This window comes from Crocodylus siamensis, chromosome 12 (genome assembly GCF_052110815.1).
Source record: "Crocodylus siamensis isolate JL-2025a chromosome 12, ASM5211081v1, whole genome shotgun sequence".
NCBI lineage: Eukaryota > Metazoa > Chordata > Crocodylia > Crocodylidae > Crocodylus > Crocodylus siamensis.
Window position 1 is genome coordinate 5,905,077 of NC_143406.1, and position 25,498 is coordinate 5,930,574.

The window sequence follows — 25,498 nt, forward strand, 5'->3', positions numbered from 1 at the left end:
AAATACAAAGGAGGGTTGTTTTTTTCAGGGGGTGGGGGTTGTTTTTAATGTTAACGCTCTTTCTGAAGGTGTCTGTGGTATAATGGCCCAATAACAGAGCTGGCATTCAGAAGAGGTGGTTTCTGGTCCTGCCAGCTCTTGATTTCTGTTATGCAAAGAATCTCATACATCAACATTTTCAAATGTGCCTGCCTAACACTGGGCAGCTAGATCCATACTTAAGCATCAAAGATACAGATGCTCATCTTTGCAAAAGTAAGGAGCACAACAAGCTCCCGCTATTATTATTTGGTGGCAATATCTTTAAAAGCATCTAAGAGACTTACCGCATTGTGTGGTGTCAGGGTTGACTGTAGTTTGACCAAGAAGTTAGATCATGGATTTGTATTGGATGGTTTGGATAGGAATGGTCCTGCCTCAGGAATGGGGTTGGACTAGACCTAGGGAGGTCCCTTCCAGCCCTGCTTCTCTAGGAGTCTATGACTTTCAGTAGGATTTAAGGCAGGGCAGACAATTATTTTGAGCAGAGGGCCGCTTACTGAGTTTTGGCAAGCCATTGAGGGCTGCAGGACAGGCAGCCCAGGGCAGATAAATATTAATTTTCTAAATTTTTTAAGGGCCCCGCGGGCTGGATAGAATGGGCTGGTGGGCTGCGTCTAGCCCCTGAGCCGCATTTTGCCCACCCCTGATTTAAGGTCATAAATCACTTAGGTCCTTCTGGAAAACCTAACTTAGATGCTTATATGCCTTTTTATCTTTTCCTAAACAACTACTTTACCACATTGACAGTGCTCCTCTACCCAGTCTGGATGTCCTTTGAGAATTTCTCCTCTAGTTTCTCAAGGTTCTTTGGGGTAGATGTGATCTCTTTTATTAGACCAACTAAATAGTTGGAAAAATTGTTCCTTGCAAGCTTTCAGGCACAACCACCCTTCTTCAGGCCTGCCAGCCCCCTTCTACCTGCCCGTGACAAAGAACTTTATCTGCCTAGGTCCTTAGGCCAGCAGGGGCATTTGTACACGTCACGGTTTTTGCCCTTTCCTGCAACAGCGTGACTGTCTACACAGGCTACAACCAACAACCTCTCCAGCCTTTTACAGGCATCATTATTTTGGGCCACTAGATGGCTTCCTAATCCAACAGATAGAAACTTGAAGCCTCATATGAAGTAACTCTTGGGCTTAAGTCAGTTAAAGTGTGCAGTTTTTCTCATTGCTGGTTCACAAAAAATATGCTGTCATAAGAACAATGTCACGAAAAAAAGCAACAGGTTCCAGCACAGCCAGATACACGACTGGGGTGGGGGGCAGAGAGCGGGCAACAACCTCCTTGAGTTTTTTTGGTTAGTTCTGCCTTGATGAGATGAGGCTTTCTAGTTGCAACCACAATTATTAACTGTGCAAAAGCAGCAGCTCCCAGTACAAACGTAGCAGGCAGAACCTCCTCACCAGAGCTGCCACTGTTTGCTTACCCGGGCAATGAGCAATGTCAGGGGACCAAATTACAACACATTTACCCCTTACCTACTTACGACACGTGCTGGGTAGCCTTGATGGGGCCTCCCTGTGTTGCAACCCAGGCATGGAACTGGACACAGGACTTGGACAAGCAAAGGGAAATGAATGTTGTGGGATGAGAGGACTCAGCCCCCACCCCAGCCTGGCTTTTCTACTGCCCTGACCCTCCAGGGTGTCACCAGTCATTTTGACATCTGTGCTGAGAACATCTGTCCAAGGGACTGAAAACTTCAAACCAATAAAGCACAAGGGCAATGGCGATGGATTTCAGTTGTCCCCAGTCTGTGCTGGATGAGGACCAGCACCCAGAGGTGCAAGGTGCTGTGGCAGGAAAACAGATAACACAGAATCATAGACCACGAGGGCGGGAAGGGACCTCAGCTAGTCTGGAGGACCAGCACCCAGAGGTGCAAGGTGCTGTGGCAGGGAGATAGATAACAGAATCATAGACCATGAGGGTGGGAAGGGACCTCAGCTAGTCCGGCATTTCGCTTCCTGGGGCTCACGACCCAAAAGGGGGTCGCAAGAATAGAGGAACGGATCAAGAAGCCGGAAGGGGGCTCCCGATGCCCTCCCGCCCCACAGGCTGGAGCGCCGAGCCCTGGGGCAGCGGGTCGGCAGCGAGGGACCGGCCGGCGGTGCCCGCACGTGGGGGCCAGCGCGAAAGGGAGGGAAGGCTGAGAGCCACGCATCTCGTCCAGGCCCCGCTCCAGGCAGCACGGCCCGCCACGGGCCGGCGCCTCCTGGGTGCAAGCAGCCCCCCGCCCGGGGGTGCGGAAGGAGCCCCCCGCCCGGGGGCGCGGGAGCGGCGCAGCAGCCCGGAGAGGATGCGCCGCGCGGCTCCGGGGGAGGGCAGAGCAGCGGCAGCCACTCCCAGCACCAGGAGTGCGAGCTCCCCAACACTTTCACTGCCAATCAGGCTTAATGGGGTATAACGCCCCCCCGGCGCCGGGCGGGGACGGGCGGGAGCGCCGGGGGGCACGGCCGAAGACGAGCGGGGGCCGACGCGCCTGACACTGACAGACCCTCCTCAGCCAGACCCTCCTGGCCCTCCTCGCCCTCCCCCGAGCCATTTCCTGAGTCTCGGCCGAGGCGGGCGCTGCCTGCGGGCCGGCGCGTGGACGCGGGCGGCTCGCTTTGATTTGCCTGCCGCTCTTTCGGGGGGGGGGGGGCGCGCTGGTTTTGGGGGGCGCGGCCCCGCCCCGCCCCGCCCCGCCCCGCCCGGCGGCTGGGTGCGAGCGCGGCGGGCCGGCCACCTGCCGCCGGCGCGGGCGTCGCGGGGCACTGTCCCCCCCGGGCCGCGGCGGCATGGGCTGGCGGTGGCTGGGCGCCCTGCTGCTGCTGCCGGCGCAGCTGCTGTGGCTGGCGGGCAAGGCGGCGGCGTGCCTGCTGCGGCCGCCCCGCCGCCGGGGCCTGGCCCGGGACACCGTGCTCATCACGGGCGGCGGCCGGGGCATCGGCCGCCACCTGGCCGCGGAGTTTGCCAAGCGAGGAGCCAGAAAGGTGAGGGGCCGGGCATCGCACAGGGCCGGGGGTGGGCACGGGGGGCGCGCCCCCAGGCCGCCTGGAGGGTGGGAGTGTGGCAGAGGCGTCTGGGCTGCTGGAAAGCTGGTCCCGCGGGCGCTTACAGGGTGGCACAGGAGCGGGCGCTCTCCCCCACGGTGGCCTGTATTGGCCTGCAAAGCCCACCAGCCCCCTTGGCTCCGAAACGGTCCCTTCTGTCAGGGCGGCTGGCAAGAAAACCGTCCTTGTCCGCAAGCTTTGGGGATCCCAGTGCCTTCGGCGGGCTCTGGGGGAGGCGTGGAGGGGGCCATCTGCAGCCAGCTTGGTCGCGGGGAGAGGGCGGACTCGGCATGGCCCCTCCGCGTTGTCCAAGCTGGCGCTGAAGCCAGCTGCGTTGCTCCCTCGAGACTGAAAGCGGTTTCAAGAGAGCACAGGCAGACGAGGTCCTCTGGGTGAATGCAAGATCTTTTATTAGACCAGTGCAGATCGTTGGGAAACTTCTTCTCGCCAGGCTTTTGGGCGCCCAGCCGTCCCGTCTCCCGCTGCCTTTGGGTGAATGCGATATCAAAGCCTCTTTTCCATGCAATGTGGTGCCCTTATAAAGGATGCAAACCCCCTGGTGACGTAGCAGCGTTCTCTACTTTTATGCTTTGCTTGCAGATAACGGGGGGAAAAACTTGAGGGGTCTTAAAAAAAAATGCACGTTGTGAAGGCAAACCAGACAGCAGACACAGAAGAGTTAAATATTCTATTTTGGGGGGGCTCTTCCCTCTCCCATTGCAGTTGATTGCTTCGGATAGTTGTGTGCCTGAAATGATCTGTTATAATTAATCTTTCCGGGGCGATTCAGATGGGTGATACAGTATATCCATGAGAGCCCTATTAAAAAAAAAACCAAAAGACCCTTCACCCATGGTGGGAAATTCAGAGGTCACAAACGGTGCATGAAGGGGAGCAGAAACCATGACATGAAGAGTCAGGTTCGAGTTGTGGATGCCCGGTGTATCTGGACAGATCCAACACTGCGCCTGTGCACACAGGCATAGTGGCAGAGTTATAGAGGTAGGCGGCGATATACACCATCTATTTGAGATTAGTATCTTCTCACAGACAGGGTAGTTGATACAGCTAGTGTATAAGTTGCACACAACAATTAAACTGGGATTGGCTTTCATTTTAGATCCAGCTTTTGGCAGGGACAGGTTTGTTCAGCCTACACGAGGCACTTCTAAACAGATCGTGTGTGCCGGGACAAGGGAATACCGCAAGAGCTGCGTCTCCCCGAGATGCGGTTTTAAAAAAAAAAAAATTGGTGGCACCAAAGCATCTTTAATGCTAAAATGTGACGTTTCCAGTTGGCCTGCTTGCAAGTGGTGCCAGACGGATTTACAGCATGCGTGCATCCCAGTGGCACCTGTGAAAAGCGCTGGCTTGATGGTGCTGGCACGTGACATCTCATCAACAGGACAGAAGCAGCACAGGCATTGCGAAAACCCGCCTCTTCCCCTCCTTACTTCCACTGTCCAGCCAATGTACTTCAAACTGGATGGCACAGTTCATGTCTCAGACAATTTTCTTTAACTCGACTTCGGTTTCCTCGTTCATTCATTTGTTGGCTTCTCTTTTGACGTTGCCAACAAGGGGACGAATCAGTGCCAGTTGCAGCCAAGGTTTACACCTGTCTACTAGATTTTGGGCTGAGACTCCATGACTTTCAGGTAGTAAGATATTTGGGTCATTAGTCAGGGAATTAGGACTGAAACATATTTGAGGCACTAATGCTGCTTTTCGCATGATGTGTCCAATTTCAGACCAGTTGATTGCAAAGGTCAGTTTATTTATATTTGGGGTTTATCTTGACTACTGGTCAGGTCTCCTGAGAGCAGGTTTTTCTTTTGTCTTCAGTTGCTAATTGGTTGCCTGGAAAACTCAGAAGATTGGGTATGCTATTGACTGTTTAATTAGGTTCATTTGAGCTAGAGAGCAAAACGGAGTTTGCAGGCTCATGTCAAACCGGGCCGTTGGCTGTATTGCGACACGTGCAGCTTTCAGTCCTGAGCCACAGAGAACGTGGGGAAAAAAGCCTCAGAGTTTGATCTTGACTTCGGTTTATGGTTTATGGAGTTGAGCATTTGCATGCCTAGCCTGTAAAAATACAGTTCTAATTTATCATTGCGCCGTTTCCCAGCCGGGCCTTGAACTGGAAGTGTTATTGATGTACGATTGGGAACTTCAAGCTCCCCGGACATAACGCCCCACACAAGAGAGCGAACTCATGCAGTTATAGGGGATGTAGTGGTAGCCGTGTTGGTCAAAGGACAGAGGCAGGGGAGTCGGCAGGGACACGAGAGCTAGACGGCGGAGTCGAATCATTCATTGATGGTTACTGTTAGCCGGTATTGCATAGTTCCTTTGCTTCAACCTCCTGCATCAGTATGCAGTGGACAAGCCTGATCATAAATCTGGCCAACCTGGTTTTGATCATCTCCAACAATGGAGCCTGGACAATTGCACCGGGTGTTGCTCTGTTGTGGATTCATCCTTTCATTTCAGGCATTTTTCTTGATGCCTGCCTTCTCCATTTCTAATTTTAAGTTGCGCTGTTGGTGGTTTATTTATTGAAACCCAGCCGTGACTAAACAAACGAGGAGTTATTCTGACCTGATACATCCTGGAATGTTTGTCACTGCCAAAAACACAATTAAAGCTAACAACAACACAACGAGATACCGTTACAACCGAGAGGCGGCCTCCAGCCACATGCCCTTCCTGCATCCTGATTTTGGGGATGGAGTGGCGGCTCCTCAAACAGTTGATTTTCACTGAGCGCTGCCTTGATTAGCACAAAGGCTGAGCTCAGATAAGATCAGGAGCATTCCCCCAAAGGGCCTGAATTATTGCAATTTTCCTTTGCTGCTGTTCTGTCAGTTCTTTCTGTTCTGAGGGTTGGGGCTTTTTTCTTAGTAGTATGTATAGCTTAGTTTTTAAAAACTTTCTAGGTAGGCCTGCCCTTATCTTGTCCTCTAGCGGTGTGCTCTTTGCTTCTTTTAGCAACTGTACTTGCTGTACAATGAACCAATAGGGGATGGCTATCAGGGAAGGAGGGAAAAAACCTTGCTTGATGGCATGAATCCAAGGAAGACACCAGAAACTCCCCATCTCACGTGGTACATGTTTTTTACAGCCATGACCTCACTGCACCAGTACATGGATCTAGACCGTTATAACATTTAAGTCTGCAAAATGCTATTAACCTTAATGACAGCATGGTGGGCAGCTGTGAAATGCCACACACGCGTGCACATGCGAGGGTGATTACCATTGGACAGCGGGGGGAGGGGGGGAAATCTCAGAAGATAACTTGCAAAGTTTTCCTGTAAAGATGGAGCCTGACTATAGGACAGGCTTTTATTTCATCCTTCGAACACCTTGTCTGGCCTAAGAAGCAGCACTGAAGTATTGTCAAAATGCCAAGTCTAATACTGGAAATACTACTAATGTGCCCTTGCTGGAGGGGCACAGCAAGTTGATGGTTTTTAGGTGGGTAATTTCCACTGCTTGTGATGGAAGTGCAGATATCTTGCCCCATCTCAATATTTTGACTCTGCTTCTGGAGGCTACCCAGGTTGTATCAGAGCTCTCTCTCAGAATAAAGAGCCTGCCATCAGATGCTTAAATCAAAGCATTTTATCTGTCACAGGAACAGACAAGCGGTAACCTTGCTCAAAAGACAACCAATAGCCCAGGAGGACAGAGATGGGAACTGTAAGCTATGGAGGGACCCTCCCCCCCCCCGTTTCATGTCTAATTGTATTGGGAAGGCTGATCTTGAGTTCCCAAAATAATCTAGGCGTTGTTGCTTCTTGTTTCAAACCATATTTTAATCTCTTCTGCATGCCTACCCGGGTGTTTGTGCACAGCCAGACTATAGTCATCAGCAGGATCTCTGAGACTACTGCAATACTGAGCAAATACTAACAATTTAAATGTGTGTTAAATGTGGTTTATAAGTGCCTATAATTTGCACAGATGAGAGAGACAGAGAGAGAGACTTCACCACCTCAAGAGCAGATCTTTCTAGCACAAGGAACAGAGTTGGTTTTCTTATCAAAAAGAGGGAGGAGTTGATCCTCCTTGAACCATAATTCACACTCTTGGGTGTGTTTGTTGTAAGTCCTGCCATCTGACACTGTCAAGTCCAAAACTCTGTAAGAGCATTGTTTATACAATAAAAATGATCATTTCGATTCACGTGTGCGCGCTGCATCTGTACCTGGAAAGAGTATTGTGCAACCAAGCATTCAGTCAGCTTTGTCGGTAGATATTTTTGAAAGAATACCCAGCATATGTGTTTTGAGCTCATCAAGACAACCGCCATCAATAAATAAGTACTTTGCACTGATTGCTTTGATTGCTCTGCAGAAAACATAGGAGGACGCTAGGGCAGCTGGTCAGAGTCCATATATAAGGGTGGAGTTACTCAAACTGGAAACCAGCCCGGCTGAAATTACATATCTGACCCATGTCAAAAAAAAGTAAACATGTGTGGCAGTTTGGGGAGAAGCTTGGGATAAAAGGAATTGATTTAACAGACTGTGAATACCCAGGTAACGTGACGTTTGTCCGTCATCCAGTTGTTACTTTGCGTTCCATGAAGCTGCCCTTTTTTGCGACCACAGAAGTGAATAAAGCATAGGAACTGGATGTGTTCAGGGATTTTCCCCAAGGCTGGCCAAAACATGCAAACATATCTTTAAGTATTGAATCCAGCCCAGGTTAGTAGCGACTAAGAATTAGTTATTAGATGGCTCATTTGAGATCAGTTGGTGAGCAGACATAAGCCACTCAATTTATAACTCTCACTGAGTGCCTGAGATGCAAGAATAAGGTTTGAATAAACCAAGATGGATTTTTTTTTCTTGGCTGGGTTACTGTTAGGGGCGACCGAGCCGAAGGTAGTGCCGGGGAAGCGCTGTACAGTATCTACTCCGGGATGAAAGCACTGCCATTTACATTTTAGGTTAAGTCGGGACTTCCCAGAATTGCACTCATCCCAAATCTGCTTTGTATTCTATCTAAAACAGGACAAAAGCAATAAGCAGATAAAGTCATATCTTCGGCTCAGCAGGTTTTTCATAGGCTGGAAGGGTTACACTTGCTTCTGGTCTTTATATCCCCCCTCCCCTTTTGTCCATTATGCTTAAACATTGCAAACTTGTTCCTGTAACACTTTTACAGCCGTCAGTACCCTTAGGGCTGCTGAAAAATAGTCTGGCTTTTGAAAAATCTTTTTCACTTCTTGTCAAGCAAACCTATTGCATGGAGAATGGTTGTTAAATTTAATTAATGCGATCGGTTTTCTTTTCCCACAAGCTCGTTGTTGCAGGTTCTGAGCATATTGCGTAACTCTTGACCGGATCCTGCACTTGTGGCTTGTGCGTGAACGTTTGTCCGCTATTTCCACCTTCAGACATTTGCTTTTGATGTTCCTTACTGTCTTGGCCAACTTACAGCTTCTTAATAGAGGGGCTCCCTACAGTCTTCAGAAAGGTTTCTTCCCTATGAAAGTTGTATAATCACAGCAGCTTTGTTCATCTACTACCTGTTGGCGGCTATCTTTCCCCTTGATCCACGAATTTAGAGATGGGCAGAAGAACACCTGCTTCAGGTCCCAACCTTGGATGGTGTCTAGCTTTCTGACCTGGACTAGTGCCAAGGCCAGCAGCTTGAATAAATGCTGAACGGCAGAGTTTCTGGCTGGCAAGTGTAGCCGGAAAAGTGTCGGGTGTCAGGCCAGTTGGCTTTGGGGATGTGTACAGGGAGATCCACCCAAGTGTGAGGGGCAGCATGGAGGCTGAATTTTCAAACAAGCAGATGTGGGTGTTGGAGGCTGGCACCACGGGCTAACGAGACAGGAGTCAATCTCAGCAGTGACTAAGAGATTATTATTTAGGGCAGGGACAGGCCCCGGCCCCAAAGGGCCCCTCTAAACAAAAGCAAGGAGCTCACAGAAAGGGGGAAATGACGGAAAAGATGCAAAGAAAAGCAGGGGGGTGGACAGACCTACTAAGATTGCTAGGTGAGGAAAGTCATCCTCATCTTGGAAGAGAGCTGGGGGAGCTTGAACTTTTTTTCACAGCTGAAAAATGAAGATTGGTTTGATCTTAGCTTTGGACTGTGCTTTTTTTAATGGGCCCATCTGTCTCTGGTTGAGCTGTGTGTTTCTGCCACCTTCCAAAGACACGTAAACATGCTCCCCACCTGTGTCCATTGTGCTCAGGTCTGGAGTCTGGCATAGTCTAAGGAAAAGTTGACTCAGACTTGCCAAACTGTTTTCATAAAGCACTAAAATATATACACAGCTTTTACTGCATCATAAACAAGCTGTTGAGCTAATGCCTAATTAGTCTGGCACAGCAATTTGCTTTAAGAGCGACCTTAAGCCCTGCCTGCATTGCTCAGCATTGCAACTGGAAGGTCCAGAAGGGATAAAAGTTCAAACAGGCTTCCTTCCCCAGCCTCCTTTTCTCCCTGGGTTTCTGGTGAGCAGAAGGTGTCTGGACCACTTTGTCCTGAACCCAAACAGCACTTTCAGTGCTGTAGGGAAGGAAGGGAGGAGGAGGAGGAGGGGGAATGGACTGGCTAGAAGACAAGCTTAGGTGTGCAAGGCAGGTGTGCAGTCTTCTGACCTACAAGCAGTGCCAAGTTCAAGCTTCTTCTACACACCTTCATGGACCGACAGCTCCACCCTTCCCTGCTCCTCTGTTCCCTCATCATCAGGTCGTCCTTTCTCCTCCGGAAGTGATGCCATCTTTGACCACATATTAACCCACTTCTTGCACAGGCACCTCCACACTTTCTTCTTCCCCCCCCACCTGAGGAAACTCCCTTTCTGAACTCACCGGCTCCACCACTCTGCTCCTTAAAATCCCTTTCAAGACACCCTTAGGATTCCCTCCTGCGGAGCTGGTAAAGAACAGACACTCTCAGTCCAATACTCCGCTTGTTTGCATGCCAGATAAGTGCATAATTAGCTCAGCTGCATATCATGATGCCCATCACAGTTTCCTTTCCTTTTACCCCTTTTATAATGCATCCATTATCTGCATATTGCTTAAAGCCATTTAGATGCATGGCATCTTGTGGACCCACTGGCTGCTTTGTAATGTAACTGCGCTCCACTTTGCTGCAGTATAATTGGCACCAGGAAGGGTGAAGGGGGAAACAGGTGTCAAAAGGCTGCCATTAAAACCCTTGAAGGCGAGAGAAGCCTATTTAGTTCCAGAGCTGCTAATAGCACAGCACTGATGGCAGCTGAAATGGGTTACTCTGCATTTAATGAGCACAGCTTGCTTGAAGTTTCCTAAGTGCATGGTCTTTTTTCAGACCTGGTTCTTCGGGTAAATGTGATCTCTTGGTCTTTTTTTCAGGCCCTTAAGTGTGCATTTAGAGTATAGTTGTCATCCTGCTAGGCTGGGGAGAGCATAAAGGCCCTTATCCCTAAGATCATAGGCACATTTACTTCTGAACAGGCAAGCATTATAAATCCCCTCCACCAGCATGAGGCACAAGGGATTTAGGGGAGAGGGGACCCATACCAGCCTTGTCTACTGGCTTTGGTCTATCCCAGCACCCTGAGCTAAGCTTTTCAGCTCACTCAAGCTCTTGCTAGTGCTCCCTTCCCCAAAACTGCTTTTCCCCCGCAACTCTTATAATCCAGGGGTTGCTTTGTCCTACACAGAGTCAAGCTAATCTCTCAATAGCTGCTAGGGTGCCCAGCAATTTTTTCTGAGCACCAGAGCTCCTTCTTGGTTTCAAAACCAGGGTCATATTACCCAGGCCTCCCTTTTTATCCTGTTGTAGACTAGGTCCTGCCTCCTGACTGGTTTTCCTGGAGCATGTGATTGCCACAGGGTCCCAGCTTTTCCCAAAGCATCAGTTAACCATTTCCTTGCTCTGAGGTTCATAGACCTCAACAAAGTCACACTTTTGCTTTGATACCTACATAAAATCGGCAGATTAACAACAGCTAGGCTGGGGGAGACAAAGGAACCATGAGATTAAATTATTTAGCTCCAACAAGACTTGTCCAGAGGCACCATTTGATCTATCACAGACCTTACATTTCCCCTCTTCCTCCCTCTTCTTCTATCCCCACAATGTTACAAGTCACATTGGTTGCAGTCCTAAAAAGGAGGGTGAGGAAGAGGAGGAGGAAAGAAGAGTCTGTGGATGTATTCGGAGGAGCTAAATTCTGAGTCCATCAGCCCCCTGCAAAGAGGGAACACATAAGCCAGTACACCAGCATCTAAAGTTGGTTTTACTTGTTAGGACTGAGGGATTTAGCCTATAATATCCCCCTGGTAAGACAGGAAAGTGTTGCAAATGGAGAAACTGAGGCACGAGAGTCAGTTCCAGGGGAGGGGCTCGAAGAAGAAGAGAAAGAAAACAGTAAGTTTTTATTCCTCTTGACCTGTCTACAATTCGAATAAAACTCCTATGTCTTCTCAAGCCAATAGTTTGCAACACTGAGGGGTGATTTCCTTCAGAAAGCCAATCCCTTTCCCGGTTCTAGAGCCAGGTGGCCGGTATCAACTTGCTTTTAAAGTAATTTTTTTTTTTTTGCTTCTGCTTCTAGACCGCATTAAATATACAAATGTGACACTTGTAAGTTTGGAGGAAATATTTAGGAAGGACTCCGGGTAGGTGGGGGAGCAAGTCCTCAAGGATCTACAGCCGCTCAGAGCTAGCCACCGAGAGAGAACAAACAATGGGCTTGTTCTCCATAAGGCTTCAAATCTCAGGGCTTATGATCAGGAATATAAAGCAGAAGTGATCAGTTGGGTGCTCTGAGTCTGCCGCAGGCTCTTCTCTTCAAAGCATCATATCAACACATTGGAGATTTGCACAAGTCAGACCCAGGCAGTGCCAGATCAATTGGCTGATAACACTGACGCCAGCAGAAAAAGGTCAAATCCATACAGTTTGACCTCTGTCCTGGTAAGGATTAAATTGATTCTAATTAATACACTTGAGAATAGATGGGTACGTTGGCAGAGTTTAAAACAAATGTAAATGGCTCATCCTTTTAGGTTAGCCATAAATTATACATAATTAACTAAGCATCTTGCCAGCAGCCACCCTAGCCTTGCTACCTTCTTAAGTACGGTGCAGTGACAACACTGCAACGGCGCTCGCTTTGTGGAATTAACGGGGGGCTTCGTGGGTTTTAACCTGGCCTGAGCAAACGCCTCCGAACCACACTTGGCAAGAACAAGAAGCCTTTTCGGTTGCACCGGCACAGCTCTGCTAAAGTCAGTGGGGCTGCAGCTCTCCAGGGCAAAACGTGCATTCATTGCTTTACGCGCTGAAAAGATGCCGATATAAATTTAGTGCTCAAAAAAGGGTTGATCCTTGCAGATCGAAGTCCGCTTAGCACAGACTGGATGCAGCGTAGGCCAAGGTGGTATGGGTCACTTCTGGCTGACATGTTTCAACCCTGACCAGGTGAGACCACCTCTTATGTTCGTTCCCTAGGCCGATGCCAGTCTCATTGGCATTGGTGAGTTAGGTTTGGGGTTTCTTTACAAGTCCACTTGCTATTAACCGGCCCAAAATCCTGTTTTCATTTCCTGTAGCACACTGAATGCCACTATCGGATATGTAACAACTTTCAAGCCCATCAAAATTGCATTAATTTTTAGAAGTCTTCATCAGTACCCACAATTCACAAGTCACCGCTGAAATAAATAAATACAATTGTCTCCTTTTTTCTTTTTAATATGCCTTCTGGTTGCTCAGCCTTCAGGGTATGCTCAAAAGATGATTTCAAGCCTTTCTTCACAACTGTGGGTGTAAAGGAAACATGTATTTTAAATGAAACCCGAGATTATCAGGGAATCACTGGACTCCGGGAGCTGGGGTTGGAAAGCAAGCCTCGGCTATCACAAGGCTTAAGAAAAGATCACAAAGTCAGCAAGGAAAGAGGATGCACGGTTCATTTTTCCCTGCCCTCACAAGGAACAGACAAGTCCGGTGCTAAAGCTAAACACTAACAAAAAGCACATCATCAAACCTTTCCAGCATGGAGATTAAATGAGCGCTTTTCTTGGATCTGGGATTTTTAACCTCCCTGCGAATAGTAAACAGAGACGCCCACCCCTGTGATTGGAGTAGGCACTGCATGATTTGGCTGACTCCAGATTTGAAGAGGGAACGGGAAACACGGAGATCCAGCTTTAGCAACTTGGAGCTCGGTTGAATATGTGCTCACAAGCTTCCCTGCTCCTTGCCTTCCTCCCTCCTCCCCCCTCCCCCCCAAAAAAATCCACAGAGAGAACAGATACTCCACATTATTGCCTGAAAAGGAGATGTCATGCTCCTGTATGAAGAGTTAAAGGAATGGCCTCTTCTAGAAAGCAAATTTACACTCAGTAATTCACTTTATTTCACATATTACAGTCCAGCTGATCCACCTACTTGTACTCCTCTCTGCCTCAGTAGAACAGGGGAAAATCCTGCAACAAAGAATTGTCAGAAGTGGTGGTGGAGTATTTCCCACATTTCTGTGTAACCGGGGGCCCGGCATCCCTGCATGAAGCACTTGATTTGGGGTTGCAGGACATCTCGCCTGTGTGTAAACTGGCAGGATGCAAGTTTGCTCTTGCTGGCTTGAGGCCGGGCACATAAGAGGTTCCTCTGTGTATTTTGCCTGTGTTTAAATGCATAGTTGATGGAAGTGGAAGGACGTTTGGCTCTTTAAAAGCTGCAGGACTGAGTGGCAACAAGGGGCTTTGCTGGCGTTCTTGGGTTCTCCTGGTCTCTGGACCACGCACGCGAGGTGGACCAGGTCCTAGAGCTAGAGCCCTACCGTATTAATGCGGTGACTTGTCAACAGAGCAGAAAGGCTAGAGGGGGAGGGTTAGAAACTCCCCAAGAGACAGCCACACCATTGGCTGTGGTGGGAGAGACCCCCGTGGAGGGCAATCACACACCAGTCCCTGAGGGAACTAGCAACCCTGAGAGTGAACATGCTTAAACCGTACTTTGATAGAGGTGATCCGGTATTCTGGATTTCTTCAGTAGAAGGATCGCCTGAGGACCCAGAGGAGCCGGTCATGTCCGGTGACTGGGATGGGGAGGCAGGAATGGAGGAACTGCGCCTGCCGGACCATCTGCCCTCCCAGGACAAGGACAAGCTGCTCTCAGCACTCAAAGACTTTGGGACAGTGCTCTCCAACAAACCAGGTAAAACCTGGCGGTGCACGCCGTAGACACGGGCAGCCATCGCCCTATACACTCCAGACCGTACCCAGTTAAAGAGAAGGTAAAGCAAGAAATAATGCAAGAGATCACAGAGATGGAAGGATTAGAGGTAATGCGGCCTTCAGGGAGCCCCTGGGCCAGCCCGGTGGTACTCGTCCAGAAGCAGGACGGGTCCGTCCGGTTCTGTGTGGACTACCGGAAGCTGAACGCTATCACCACCCCTGAAGCATACCCTATGCCCAGGATGGACACTTTCCTTGATCACCTGGGCCCTGCCAAGGTCATCTCTACTCTCGATCTGTCCAAAGGATTTTGGCAAATGGCACTGGATCCAGATGCCATAGCCAAGTCCGCCTTTACCACCCCTGTGGGACTATATGAGTTTACTGTTTTACCTTTCGGTATGCGTAACTCTCCTGCATCTTTTCAAAGACTGATTAATAACCTGCTACAAGCATGTGAGCAGTTTGTCATGGCGTGCATCGATGACATTGCCATCTTCAGTCAGGACTTTGAATCGCACCAGATTCATCTGGCCACCATGTTAAGCAAGATCAAGCAAGCTGGTCTTACAGTGAAAGCCAAAAAGTGCCAGTGGGCACTATCTGAAGTGGTATATTTGGGACATCATGTGGGTGGACGTCATATCGCTCCCTTGTGGGACAAGATCAAGGCCATTAAAGACTGGCCGCCTCCACAAACCAAGAAGCAAGTCAGAGCCTTCCTTGGCCTGGTTGGATATTACAGACAGTTTGTCCCAGGATTTGGAGCGACAGCAGCTCCCCTACATGAGCTAAGAAGGGCAGCCCTGATCCAGTGGTCTGGAAGCCCGGGTGCCAAGAAGCATTTGACACCCTAAAGGCTGCCCTGGTCAAACAACTGATCCTGAAGGCACCGCTCCATGATAAACCCTTCTACGTAGCCACAGATGCCTCCAACTCAGGACTAGCAGCTGTACTCTTACAAGAGCACCAAGAGACACGGCACCCCGTGGTGTACCTAAGCCAGAAGTTAATCCCTCGGGAGTGGAACCTGTCGTCTATCAAGAAGGAGAGTTTGGCAATCGTCTGGGCACTGAACAAGCTGAGGCCCTGTTTATGGGGGCAGCAGTTCACCATCTTATTGGACCATGCCCCACTGCAGTGGTTGCAGACGGTGCAAAACACCGAAGCCGAGCTGCAACTATGGGCTTGGCAGCTTCAAGAGTTCAACTTCACTGTCCAACACACCAAGGGAAGCCAGAATGTGACAGCAGATGCCCTGTCACGAAAGGACTGTAGGTAGGGGGTTGGATGGACTCAGACCTGCCTGAGAGAGCTCTTGGGGGGGAGTTCCTAATGTGCTATCATGTTTTATGTGTGTTATTGTTAGGATCAGTATTACGTGTCATGCAATTTCTCTTTAGGTGTGAAAGGTGACTCTTCCAAACAAAGCACGCTTGTACCCATGGCTCTGTAACGCTAGGTGTTCAAGCTTTTAAAGGGGTGGAGAGTGTGGCAGGAAGCCACCTGATTGTCCCCAAAATCTCTGCTCTGTGAAAATTTGATTAGGGTGGGCCCAGCAAAGAAGACACACCTTTACCCTATCTCTTTAGGTAACCTGAGATGGATACATTCCTGAGAGGGGGGAAACCTGCTCCCTCTGCCTACATGACTGGTATCAGCTACCTGGGTGAGGGGCATCTACCTGGTGGGCTAGAGTCTGCCCAGAAACTAGTGATGTATTTCAAATTGGTTGGCCGACAGCCAACAGGTGCTGGCCTCCATTGGACCAGGTGAACAAGGTCACAGGGGCTATATAAGTTAAGGCTGCCCAAGAGGAGGGGGCAGCAGCCATGCAGGGGACTCAGACTTAGAGAGGAGCTTTACCATCTGAAACTGGCTCTCTCCCCCATAGCTCATGAGCTAGGAATGGCCCGCCTCCAGAGGAAATCTCCAACAGCCTCGGGATGATGCTTGTGAGTAAGCTACTTGAGATCTGGTTAGATATCTAGCTGGCAGTGACTCAGATGTGTGATCAAAAGGCTACCTCAGCCAGACTGTTTTGCTCGATGGGATTTCTATGATATTGCTCCATCTTGTACCCTAGTCTCACCCTACCCCTGTAATCAGTAAAGTTCTCCTTTGTGACCGGTGTAGGAGACTTATTGAGGGGTGGGTCTACATTATGCCTAAGAGGCCCCTTAGGTCTGTGGACTAAAGGAGACTTTCCTTTTTGGCCCCCAATTTGGGGAAGTGCCCCAAGTGCCTGTACTGGGTCCAGTTCCCATTAGACTATTAGGCCTGTGTTTCCCCGAGGACACAGGGCCGAGACAGTCCCTTCTCGGGGTGGTGGCAGCTTACATTACCCCCAGGCTAGGGAGTGTGCTCCAGGACGGGGGTCAGCTGGATGCAAGGCACCCCTAGGGAGGCACACAAAGCCTGGAAGGTGCTTGGGCACAGTGAGGTGGGTGGCTCGATGCAGGAGCGCCCCCTACTGGCTCGCCACACGTGGCTCCCGCACATGAGTATGAGTGTATGTGTGTGTATGTATGTGTGTGTGTGTGTAAAGCCAGTTGGCACCTTGCATTTCATTTACAGCCCCGAGTTCATCGGCAGGTCAGCCAGCTCGTACTGACATCATTACACTTGTTTACCACTCGCACAGAGGAAGTGCTGTACTGATGGGCTTGACCACCACTGGCATTTTTTTTTTATTTAAAAACCATCAGTTTTGCAGAACCAGAGACGCAGTAAGGAAGTGTCTGTAAGTCTCTGTTCCTCATTAGGAGTTCAAAGAAAAAACACAAGAGTTTGAAAATGCCTAGATGTGGTAATGTAATATTGCAAAAATAGTATTGCATGTTGCTGTTCGAACTCAGAGTCATAACATGGCTGACACTCCTGGTATGGACTGTAAATACACACGGTAGCTTCACTGAGTTCAATAGATTTGCTCATGATTTATTGATGATAGCTCAGCATTTGGCCCTTACAGTGGTTCAGATTAGAGTAGATACAGGGTGCATCTACACATTGCCGTATGGCAATGTTGCTGCAGCACCGTGCTTTAGTACTTGTTTTGGAAGTCCTAAAACACGGGTGGTTACTGTGCCGTGCAAGCAGTGCACACTGAGATTTCACCACTATGTCGCCATAACGGCAAGCTATACCCGGGAAGCGCGCCGCTATGGTGACATAGCTGGCGATCACGTGTAGACACATGTGAGTGCTACGTTGCCATAGCACGGCACTACGTCACCATAGGGTGCCATGTACACGTGCCCACAGTTACAATAAAAAGGGCGACATGTAGATGCGCCCACAGTTACAATAAAAGGTACACTAGGATTTCATGCCCCTAATTTACAGATTTAGAAGTAGGAAAGTTATCAGACCCATATTTCAGCTCCTGATTATAAATGCTCTGAATTTCAAAGGTGCTGAGCTCCGAGCGTCTCCCATTAAAAATCAAGACCTGTTGGCACTTACCAGTTCAGAAAATCAGATAACTTATTTAGTTGCCTTAATGTGGAGTCAGGAGCTTAACTGCATTTGCTTTCTCATCGTGTCTTGAAAGCAGAGAAAAGACAAATCACCACCCTGACAAAATGATCAGAAAATAACTCTACCAGGAGACCATCCTGGACTGTGCCTATCCTCTTCGCCACCTGCTTTGCTCTGGAAGAGCGCAGTCCAGCTCCATGCAATAATATCTGACTTCTGTCGCTTCCCCTATGATGTTAATGTGGATGAAATGAGGAGGTGAAGAGAGTCAAAGATGCCAACACGAGCCTGTCACTGCACAACATTAAACAGTTAAAGGTTTGGAGACCTTGGCCTGCTCTGTTGCATAATAGCAACAAGGACTGTTGAAAGAAAGACCTTTTATTAAAGAAGGGCAAAGAAGAAGAAAAAAGCTAAAGCATTTGAAATGTAAAGTATTAAGGAAAGCCTTCTTTCTACACAATAGCTCATGTTCCCTTTCCCCTTGGCTCTAGAAGAGAGTCCTGTTTGACACATTCATTTTAGGTGGTTTTAAAACTCTTTGGGGGAAAAGTGGAGGTGATGTTCTGGAACGGTTCTTGAAGTCTGTTCTTGTTCCCTTGACGCAATGAGACAAACACTAAAGGAGAGAAGGAAGAAAAAGAAAATGCAGCTTCTGATTTTGGTGCTGTTACTTGCAAAATCTGTCAGAGAAACATGGGGCATTTATACAGGTACCTTTGTCTGCTCCAACATGCCGGAAATCCAGCATGTCAGAGCAGGCTTAATTAATCGAGCCTGCGGAGCATGCGAGCTGATGTGCCTGGTGCTGCGGAGCATGCATTTGTATAAATGGCATAGTGCACGTCAGCATGTAGAAAATGGGAGCAGAGCACTTTTGAACTAAAACACCTTTGATGTGTTTTAGTTGGAAAGCACGCCACTGCCATGTTCTCAGCGCTGGCATTTTGCCATTTACACAGATACATGCACCATGGTACCGGGTACTTTTAAAAGCACCAAGCTCTGTGGCGCATGCAAGGCAGCCAGGGGCAGAGAAATATTAATTTTCTAAATTTTTTAGGGGCCCCGTGGGGCGGATAGAATGGCCTGGCAGGGCACATCTGGCCCGTGGGCCGCATTTTGCCCACCCCTGCTCTATCAGCATGTATTATTATAGACTGCTGTAATGTTGTATGAATTTTTACCCACTTCTCAAACGTTGAGCTCCCAGCTGGGTTAGGATTACTAGATCGCAGGTGTTACAACTTACCTCAGTATATGTGCTTGGGCATATTCTGTTTGCAGCCACACAAGCATTAATTCAGAGTGACTCTGTCATAGTCGGGGGAATTATTCCAGATCCATGTGAGTGCAAGTGAGAATTTTTCTACATATGGTTGCACCAAGTATAAATCAGGGCACAATTTGGTCCAATTTTTGTTGCCATTACTGCTGTCTAACCCTAATACTGCTTCATGGGGGAAAAGACCTTTTTTGAGTCGAGGCCTGCACTTTCCTACACATCCCAACAGTCTCTAGCACGTTGTGGGCCCTACTGGAATGCACATCCAGGATACTAAACGCATAGGTGATGGCAGTGTTCGAAACGTTGTTCCTCCTCATATTTTCCATCTTGATTTTGTATCATATTGTATCTTGGTTTCCATTCAGGCCTACGTAGGCTTTCCTCTCCTTAATGACCTGAAATAATTTTCCCCCTACTTTTTCTTGCCCTTCCCTCTCAAGTAGTTATACCCCATTACCATACCTCTCCTTTGCCTTTCCTCCTAGCTGCATAAATTCTTTTTGCCTCTTCTCATAGGTCAAAGCCTCTAATCTGTCTAATGTTTTTGTCACTCTCCTTTGGGTTCTCTCACTGTGCCAACATACTAAGATGCAAGTCCCCTGGACTCGACTGGAGCCGCAATGACATACAGCAATTCATGGCAACAATGCTGCGCAAATCTGAGCTCCGGTTCACAGAGTAGCAATCTTAGATCTCTTGCCAAAGTTTAGACCCAGTCTTGCATCAAAGGGTTACTTAACTGGCCTCTTATTATGTCATCTAATTGGTATGTAATTTTTCTTATAAAACTCCTATCTGAGACCTCCATATCAACCACAAAGAAATAAATAGAGCACTGTCAAACTATCAATGCTGGATTAATTTAAAAGAAACAAAATGTTGGAGCTTCTAAAAAAAAAAAGCTAGCACTCTTTTCCTCATTTCAATGCTGCAGTCAATGTAAGTTAGATGTGAGGTAAGCATTGCCATTTTCTTTAAATTGCCCGGTTCTTAGAAGTGCTGAAGACTTCTTAGTCAAGTGCCAAGCGCTCCCCACTCCTCATCTATAATTTCAGCAGAAGCTGGAGAGATAGTTAGCCACTTTAGCCTGACGTCATTCTCCAAGGTGCTAGCCTAGCCTGCCTCCTGCCTTTGCCAGAAGTTTAAAATACTCTGCGCCTCACAGAATCAGGCCAACAGTCAGGAAGAGCTGGGAAGACAGTGGAGAAAAAACAAGCCCAAACGGATACGCAGAATTCTTAAGTTGCTGCAGTTGCGTTGCGACTTTCTTTTTCACAGCCTCCTTCCACAAACATACAGGAGTTTGTATTTTCTCAGCTCCACTTTTACAGCTTGCACACCCAGGGAAAGCCTATTTTTCAATTCGGTTTCAGTCACAGGGTTCAGTCAGAACCCTGATTTTTAAGTGCTATGTTCATCTAGGCTAGGGACAGAAGTTACACATAAACCGGTTTAAGTAATCAGAAACTGGCTTAAACACAACAGAAGTTCAGTGCACATAAAATGGTTTTTAAATGGCCCAAACTGGTTTAAGATAAACCTGGTTGAATGTAGTACGGGCCTAACTGATTTAGGTCAAACTGGTTTATGGAACTTCTGTCCCAGACCCCTTCCTGGTTCAAGTTAAATCAGAGTCCCCCAGCATCCCAGCATGCTTTGCAGCCCCTACCCTCCCCAAGTCTCCCTAATCATACTCAGCAGCCTGCCAGGGCCTGGCCACGCCTTCCCCTCCAAGTAAGCTTCCCTCCAGCCCTATGGCTGCAGTGGAAGGGAAGGGAGGGCTTGCTCTAGCGTTCCCCAGCTTCTAGCTTGAGCCACAGCAGGCATGTGGCTGTATTTCCAGAATCAAAACTGAATGTTGGTTCACTTGCAAATCGGTTCAATCTACGCAGGTTAGACTAGCCTGCAAAGATTGAATCGATTCAGGCTCTGGCTTTTTAAATGTCTGTACTTGGCCCTAGTCAGGTGACAGACATAATGCCATGTGACGTAAGTGACCAAACATGACTTATCTTCAAATTTCAGATTTCCTTTTGCCCCAAATTTTGACCTAATCCTAATATGAATGGGCAACCTGACCATCTCCTTTTACTTTACAACTCTCAACATCAGTGTGACATTTTTTATTGTACTTAATACATAACCCTGTTACAGTCATATTAAAATCTGCCCTATGTCATGGTCCATGGGATCCCATTACCTTGGAAGGTATAAATAATGATGCTACATTTGGGGGGGAGGGAATAGCATACAGGTGACCACAGTTTAGCATATTTGAAGTTTTACATGTTGGCTGTATCACATCCCCAAAGCAACACCAATAATTTTGTTCTTTTCTTATGTGTTTATTGACTTTCCATCCCCTCGGCCCCATCAGCTGTCTTCCTGGCACCGTAGTGCTTTCTGCACCTGTCTGTTTAACCCCTCACAATTTCCTGAAACGTCTATGAACATTTTTATATGACTCTGGCTTATGGTATTGGCATGCGAAGTGAGCGGAAAGGGCAGCAGCACGGCAGTTATTTTTACAAGCCAGTTCATTGTATTTCTGCCAGTATGTTTCTGCAGAGCCCTACTTAAAATAAATACATTTTAAAAATTAATCCCTTCAAATATGCCACTCCCTTTTTGCTTCGACTGGTTAGGGCCAGGGAATTTTATTACTGGCTGTTTCTTTGTGTGCTTTGTTTCTGTGGTCGGAGGCGAGCTCTTACACATTGTGTGGCAGAAATTCACTGTTAAAAAGCTGTCATTTCTTTTCCTCCACAAATGCCTCCCTGAACCTTCGCAGGGTGACAGCTTGTGGCCACTTGGTGCTTTTGTTGGAACGTGCACTCCATTTGACCCTGTCCCGGCGTTAATAGGATTGTAAAGGCTGACTCCTGCATGACCTCTTCTTGCAAACAACCCTAACCCTTCCCCTACCATTCTCTACAAGGGAGCTGAGAAGTGCTGCTCCCTAGGCAGTCTGGAGTTGCAGTTCCTCTTGTAGACAAAAGTGACTGGAAACCCACTGGAGAGAAATCAGCATGAGGCCACCTGCCCTTAAGTACTCTTGATGCTGAGAACAGTAGGCATTTGTTCACCTCCTTGGAGGGAAATGGTCAGACATTCCTGTATGCAAGCAGAAAATCATATGGGCCCTTTTCAATATGGGAAGGAGGGTCTCCATTGACCAGGTGATTTTCTGGGAGCAGGTGACTGCATGCTTCTTGTCACGGTTTTCAGCTACTTCCCCTAACCCCCTTTTTCATTTCTGTCAGGGGGAAAAAAAGAGTACATTTGTCATCTGACCTGGGTTTAGATGAAAAGGACAGCAAACCTCATAGTGATTTCTAACACAACCCATTGGGTTTTGGTAAGACAACATTTAAAAGAATAAACACAGAACTCTGATTCCAAGCTTTAAAAAAAGTGGCCTTTATCCTGTAAATGCTATTCATGAATATTCATTATAAAAGCCAGGCCTGTGGTTTCTTACAGGATGGTCATTATGCAAGCTGCCTTGTAAAGGTTTGCCAAATGCCTTAGGCGTCCAGCAGCTGCACATGGGTTATGTCTACATGAGACACTTTACTGCACAGTAGAGCGTCACCATCTACACGTGCAGGCGCTTACTGCACAGAAATTAATCTACTACTATGCAGTAAATTTACTAGCTGTGTATGCAGGCAGTAAATTAACTGTGCAGTCAAGCCAAATAGCATGAATTGCACATGTAGGTGCACCCATGGAGTACAGGACCAGACTGTTCATTGGTGACGTCTGATCGGAGGGATTTGATCTCAGCGTGGGGCCAGTTGTGCTGCTATTGAAGCTTGTTGGCAAAACTACTGCTCACCTCATGAAGAATCAAACGAGCTCTCCCATCCTGTGTAAATCCTGACCGTCTCTTAACATCACTGCAGTGACTGCATTTGCACCACTGTAACTAAAGGCACCTCCTAGAAACCTCTTCCACTGCAGTTAGAGGATTGCAGTCATTTTTCTTGACCTCTCTTCATTGCTCCCATCTCACATGGCACTGTTATTTTCTCTGTAACAATCAGATACAGCGCACTGCCTCTGGGTTACAGGGCCACTGCTGGACAGGATGAGCTGTGTGCCCAGGATGGGATTGTACTTTAAGGGGAGTGAGCAACTATCCCAGCATCATTAGGGCCTGCCATCATGAGACAGATATGTGCTTTGATTCTGGGATGAGATAAACCAGGGAGCAAGTCTACTGACCAGACATCAGCTCCTAGCTCTTTGTGTAAATGGACTAGTGTGCAAAAAGAGAGTCTCTCTGTCACCCACAGCAGGAGATTGTACAGCCGCAAGGAATCCACCTTGCTGGGATCATTTGATCATTTCCTGCCCAGAGCGGGGGGGCTGAACTCGGTGATCTTTCGAGGTTCCTTCCAGCCCTTCATTTCTACAATTCATGGTTCTGTGTAAAGCCTTTGCAGTAATTTCATCTCTTTTACACATCCCAACAACTAAGTCAGTAGTGATTTAGACATTGCGGGTACAACTTCATTTATCCATGGTATTTAACAAAGGACCAAGATTCAGAAGAGCAGAGACTTCTAAAGACGGAGCGCCTGTGGTCCACGGAAATGCAATACAAGTTGGGCACTAAGGGCAGTTCCAAAAAGGTACTGAAGTACTTAAACTCCTGCTGAAATCAGTAGGGGTTTAGGCATCTTTTTTGGCGCTTGGCCTCAAACTTCCATAAATCGCCTTTAAAAGTCCCAGGCTTTAAGCATTTAACCCCCATGGTTCATCGTTTCGTAGATGTTAGGGTCGGAAGGGACCGACTAGATCACGTTACTTCAACCAAACTCTTTTCTTTCCATTCTCAACCTTAGTCCTATCTGTAATATTTGGGGGGGTTTTCTCCATTTAGCCTTCAACTCAGACTTTGAACTGGCTTCTGAATGCTCTCCCAATGTAGCTCATGCCCTAGTCCAGCTGGCCTTTCCTTCCCTAACGTGTGTTTGTGCGAGATCAGGCTTGCTAACATAACCCAATGTCACTATTCCTCAGCTAGAAAAGTTGATGTATAAAATGCATATCTCTGAAGCTGCGTTTTTGGTCTCCCTACGGTCACCTGTAACCTTTCCACGCCCTCCGTGTACCTGTGATGTTTGCTCTCCAGTGCAGGGAACGGCAGAGTGTTTACTTGTATTTCATACAAGTGTCACCGAGGCGCTTGGTTAAGTATTTCAGTCTACTCCAGGCATCAAAAGTTTCTTTTTTTCCTTTCCAAAGCAAAAGTTGGCTTTTCACTTTGAAGAGCCACACCTCTCACTCTGCCTGTAATCACGTCTCTAGCATGCCTCTCCCTTGAAATACTCCTGAAACAACTTGTCTGGTTTTTACCCAGGGGGCAAGGGAGTGGAAGGGGTGGGGGAGAAAATGCCTATGCCATTTAAAACTAAATACATTAACATTTTTCATGCTGTAAAGTTTAGGCATGTTCATTCCCGGATATAGAAAACTGTCCCAGGGTCACAGTATATACCAGAATGAATGCCTTTGGGAGGCCAATTGTGAGAAGCAAGCGCCAGGGCTCTGCACATATATTGGGATAAGGTTGAAATAGTTCAATGGATTATCTACACTTTGTATTTCCTAAGACCTCGCAGGATCTTTCAGTATTGGGCACACAAAGGCTCTCTGTTCGAACAAGGTTAGCAGCCCGGGCAATTGCAAACACCAGCTCAAACAGAGCGACTTTTGTTTCTTGGGCAGAGGAAAGAGGTTGAAAGGGGCTGAAATGTGTTTCCTACCAACACGGAATATCTCTCATAATCTGTGGCTAAGAGTTGTTGCAATTTGTGAATACGGCAGTAATGAGATCGGGCAGGAAGGCCACTCTGATATTTTTCAGTAATGCCTTCCTCCCTGGTGTCTTCAAACTAACGGGCAAACAAAACCACTACGCCCACGATGAAGTGCAGCCACTTTGGGGATGGGATACACGTGTAGGTCCAGCTATGCCTGTGTTCATTATTGTGCTGCAGTGCTCTGATGTTTAAGATCAGGAAATGAGCAGTGTTCTTTTAAAACACCCGGTGTATCACACAATGAGAGGCATTAAATAGCATATATTTTCCCTCAGAAATGTTCTGGATGTGGCCTCATATCTAGCCATAGCCTAATGAAGAGGTTGCTTGTGAGACAAAGGACAGATGCAATACGTTGAATTTACTGAAAATAGAGGGACATTTTTATTCCTGATACTTCTCTGGTGTTGCTCTTGCTTATGCTAGCAAAAAAAACCTGGCTAAACAATAGCTTTGCAAATCACGTAACACTGACTGCAAACCCCTGTAGTCCCTGTCTGAAGGCTGCGGTTGTAGATCTGCCCTGCAGCAGCGTGTCTGTTTCTCTCTGAAATATTCCCTTTTTTTTTTTTGCAAGCTCTTTTATTCGTTCTGATAGAAGTCTTG

The 25,498-nt window shown here is 47.8% G+C and overlaps 1 protein-coding gene across 1 annotated transcript in view; it reads left to right on the forward strand.

Moving 5' to 3' along the window:
* The first annotated feature begins 2,522 nt into the window (after positions 1-2,522).
* DHRS3 (dehydrogenase/reductase 3) overlaps positions 2,523-25,498 on the forward strand; it is a 33,559-nt gene continuing 10,583 nt past the window's right edge. The window contains exon 1 of the mRNA XM_090023185.1: positions 2,523-3,020. Coding sequence (XP_089879311.1) covers positions 2,826-3,020 — 195 coding nt within the window. The 5' untranslated portion in view covers positions 2,523-2,825. The remainder of the gene's footprint in view (positions 3,021-25,498) is intronic.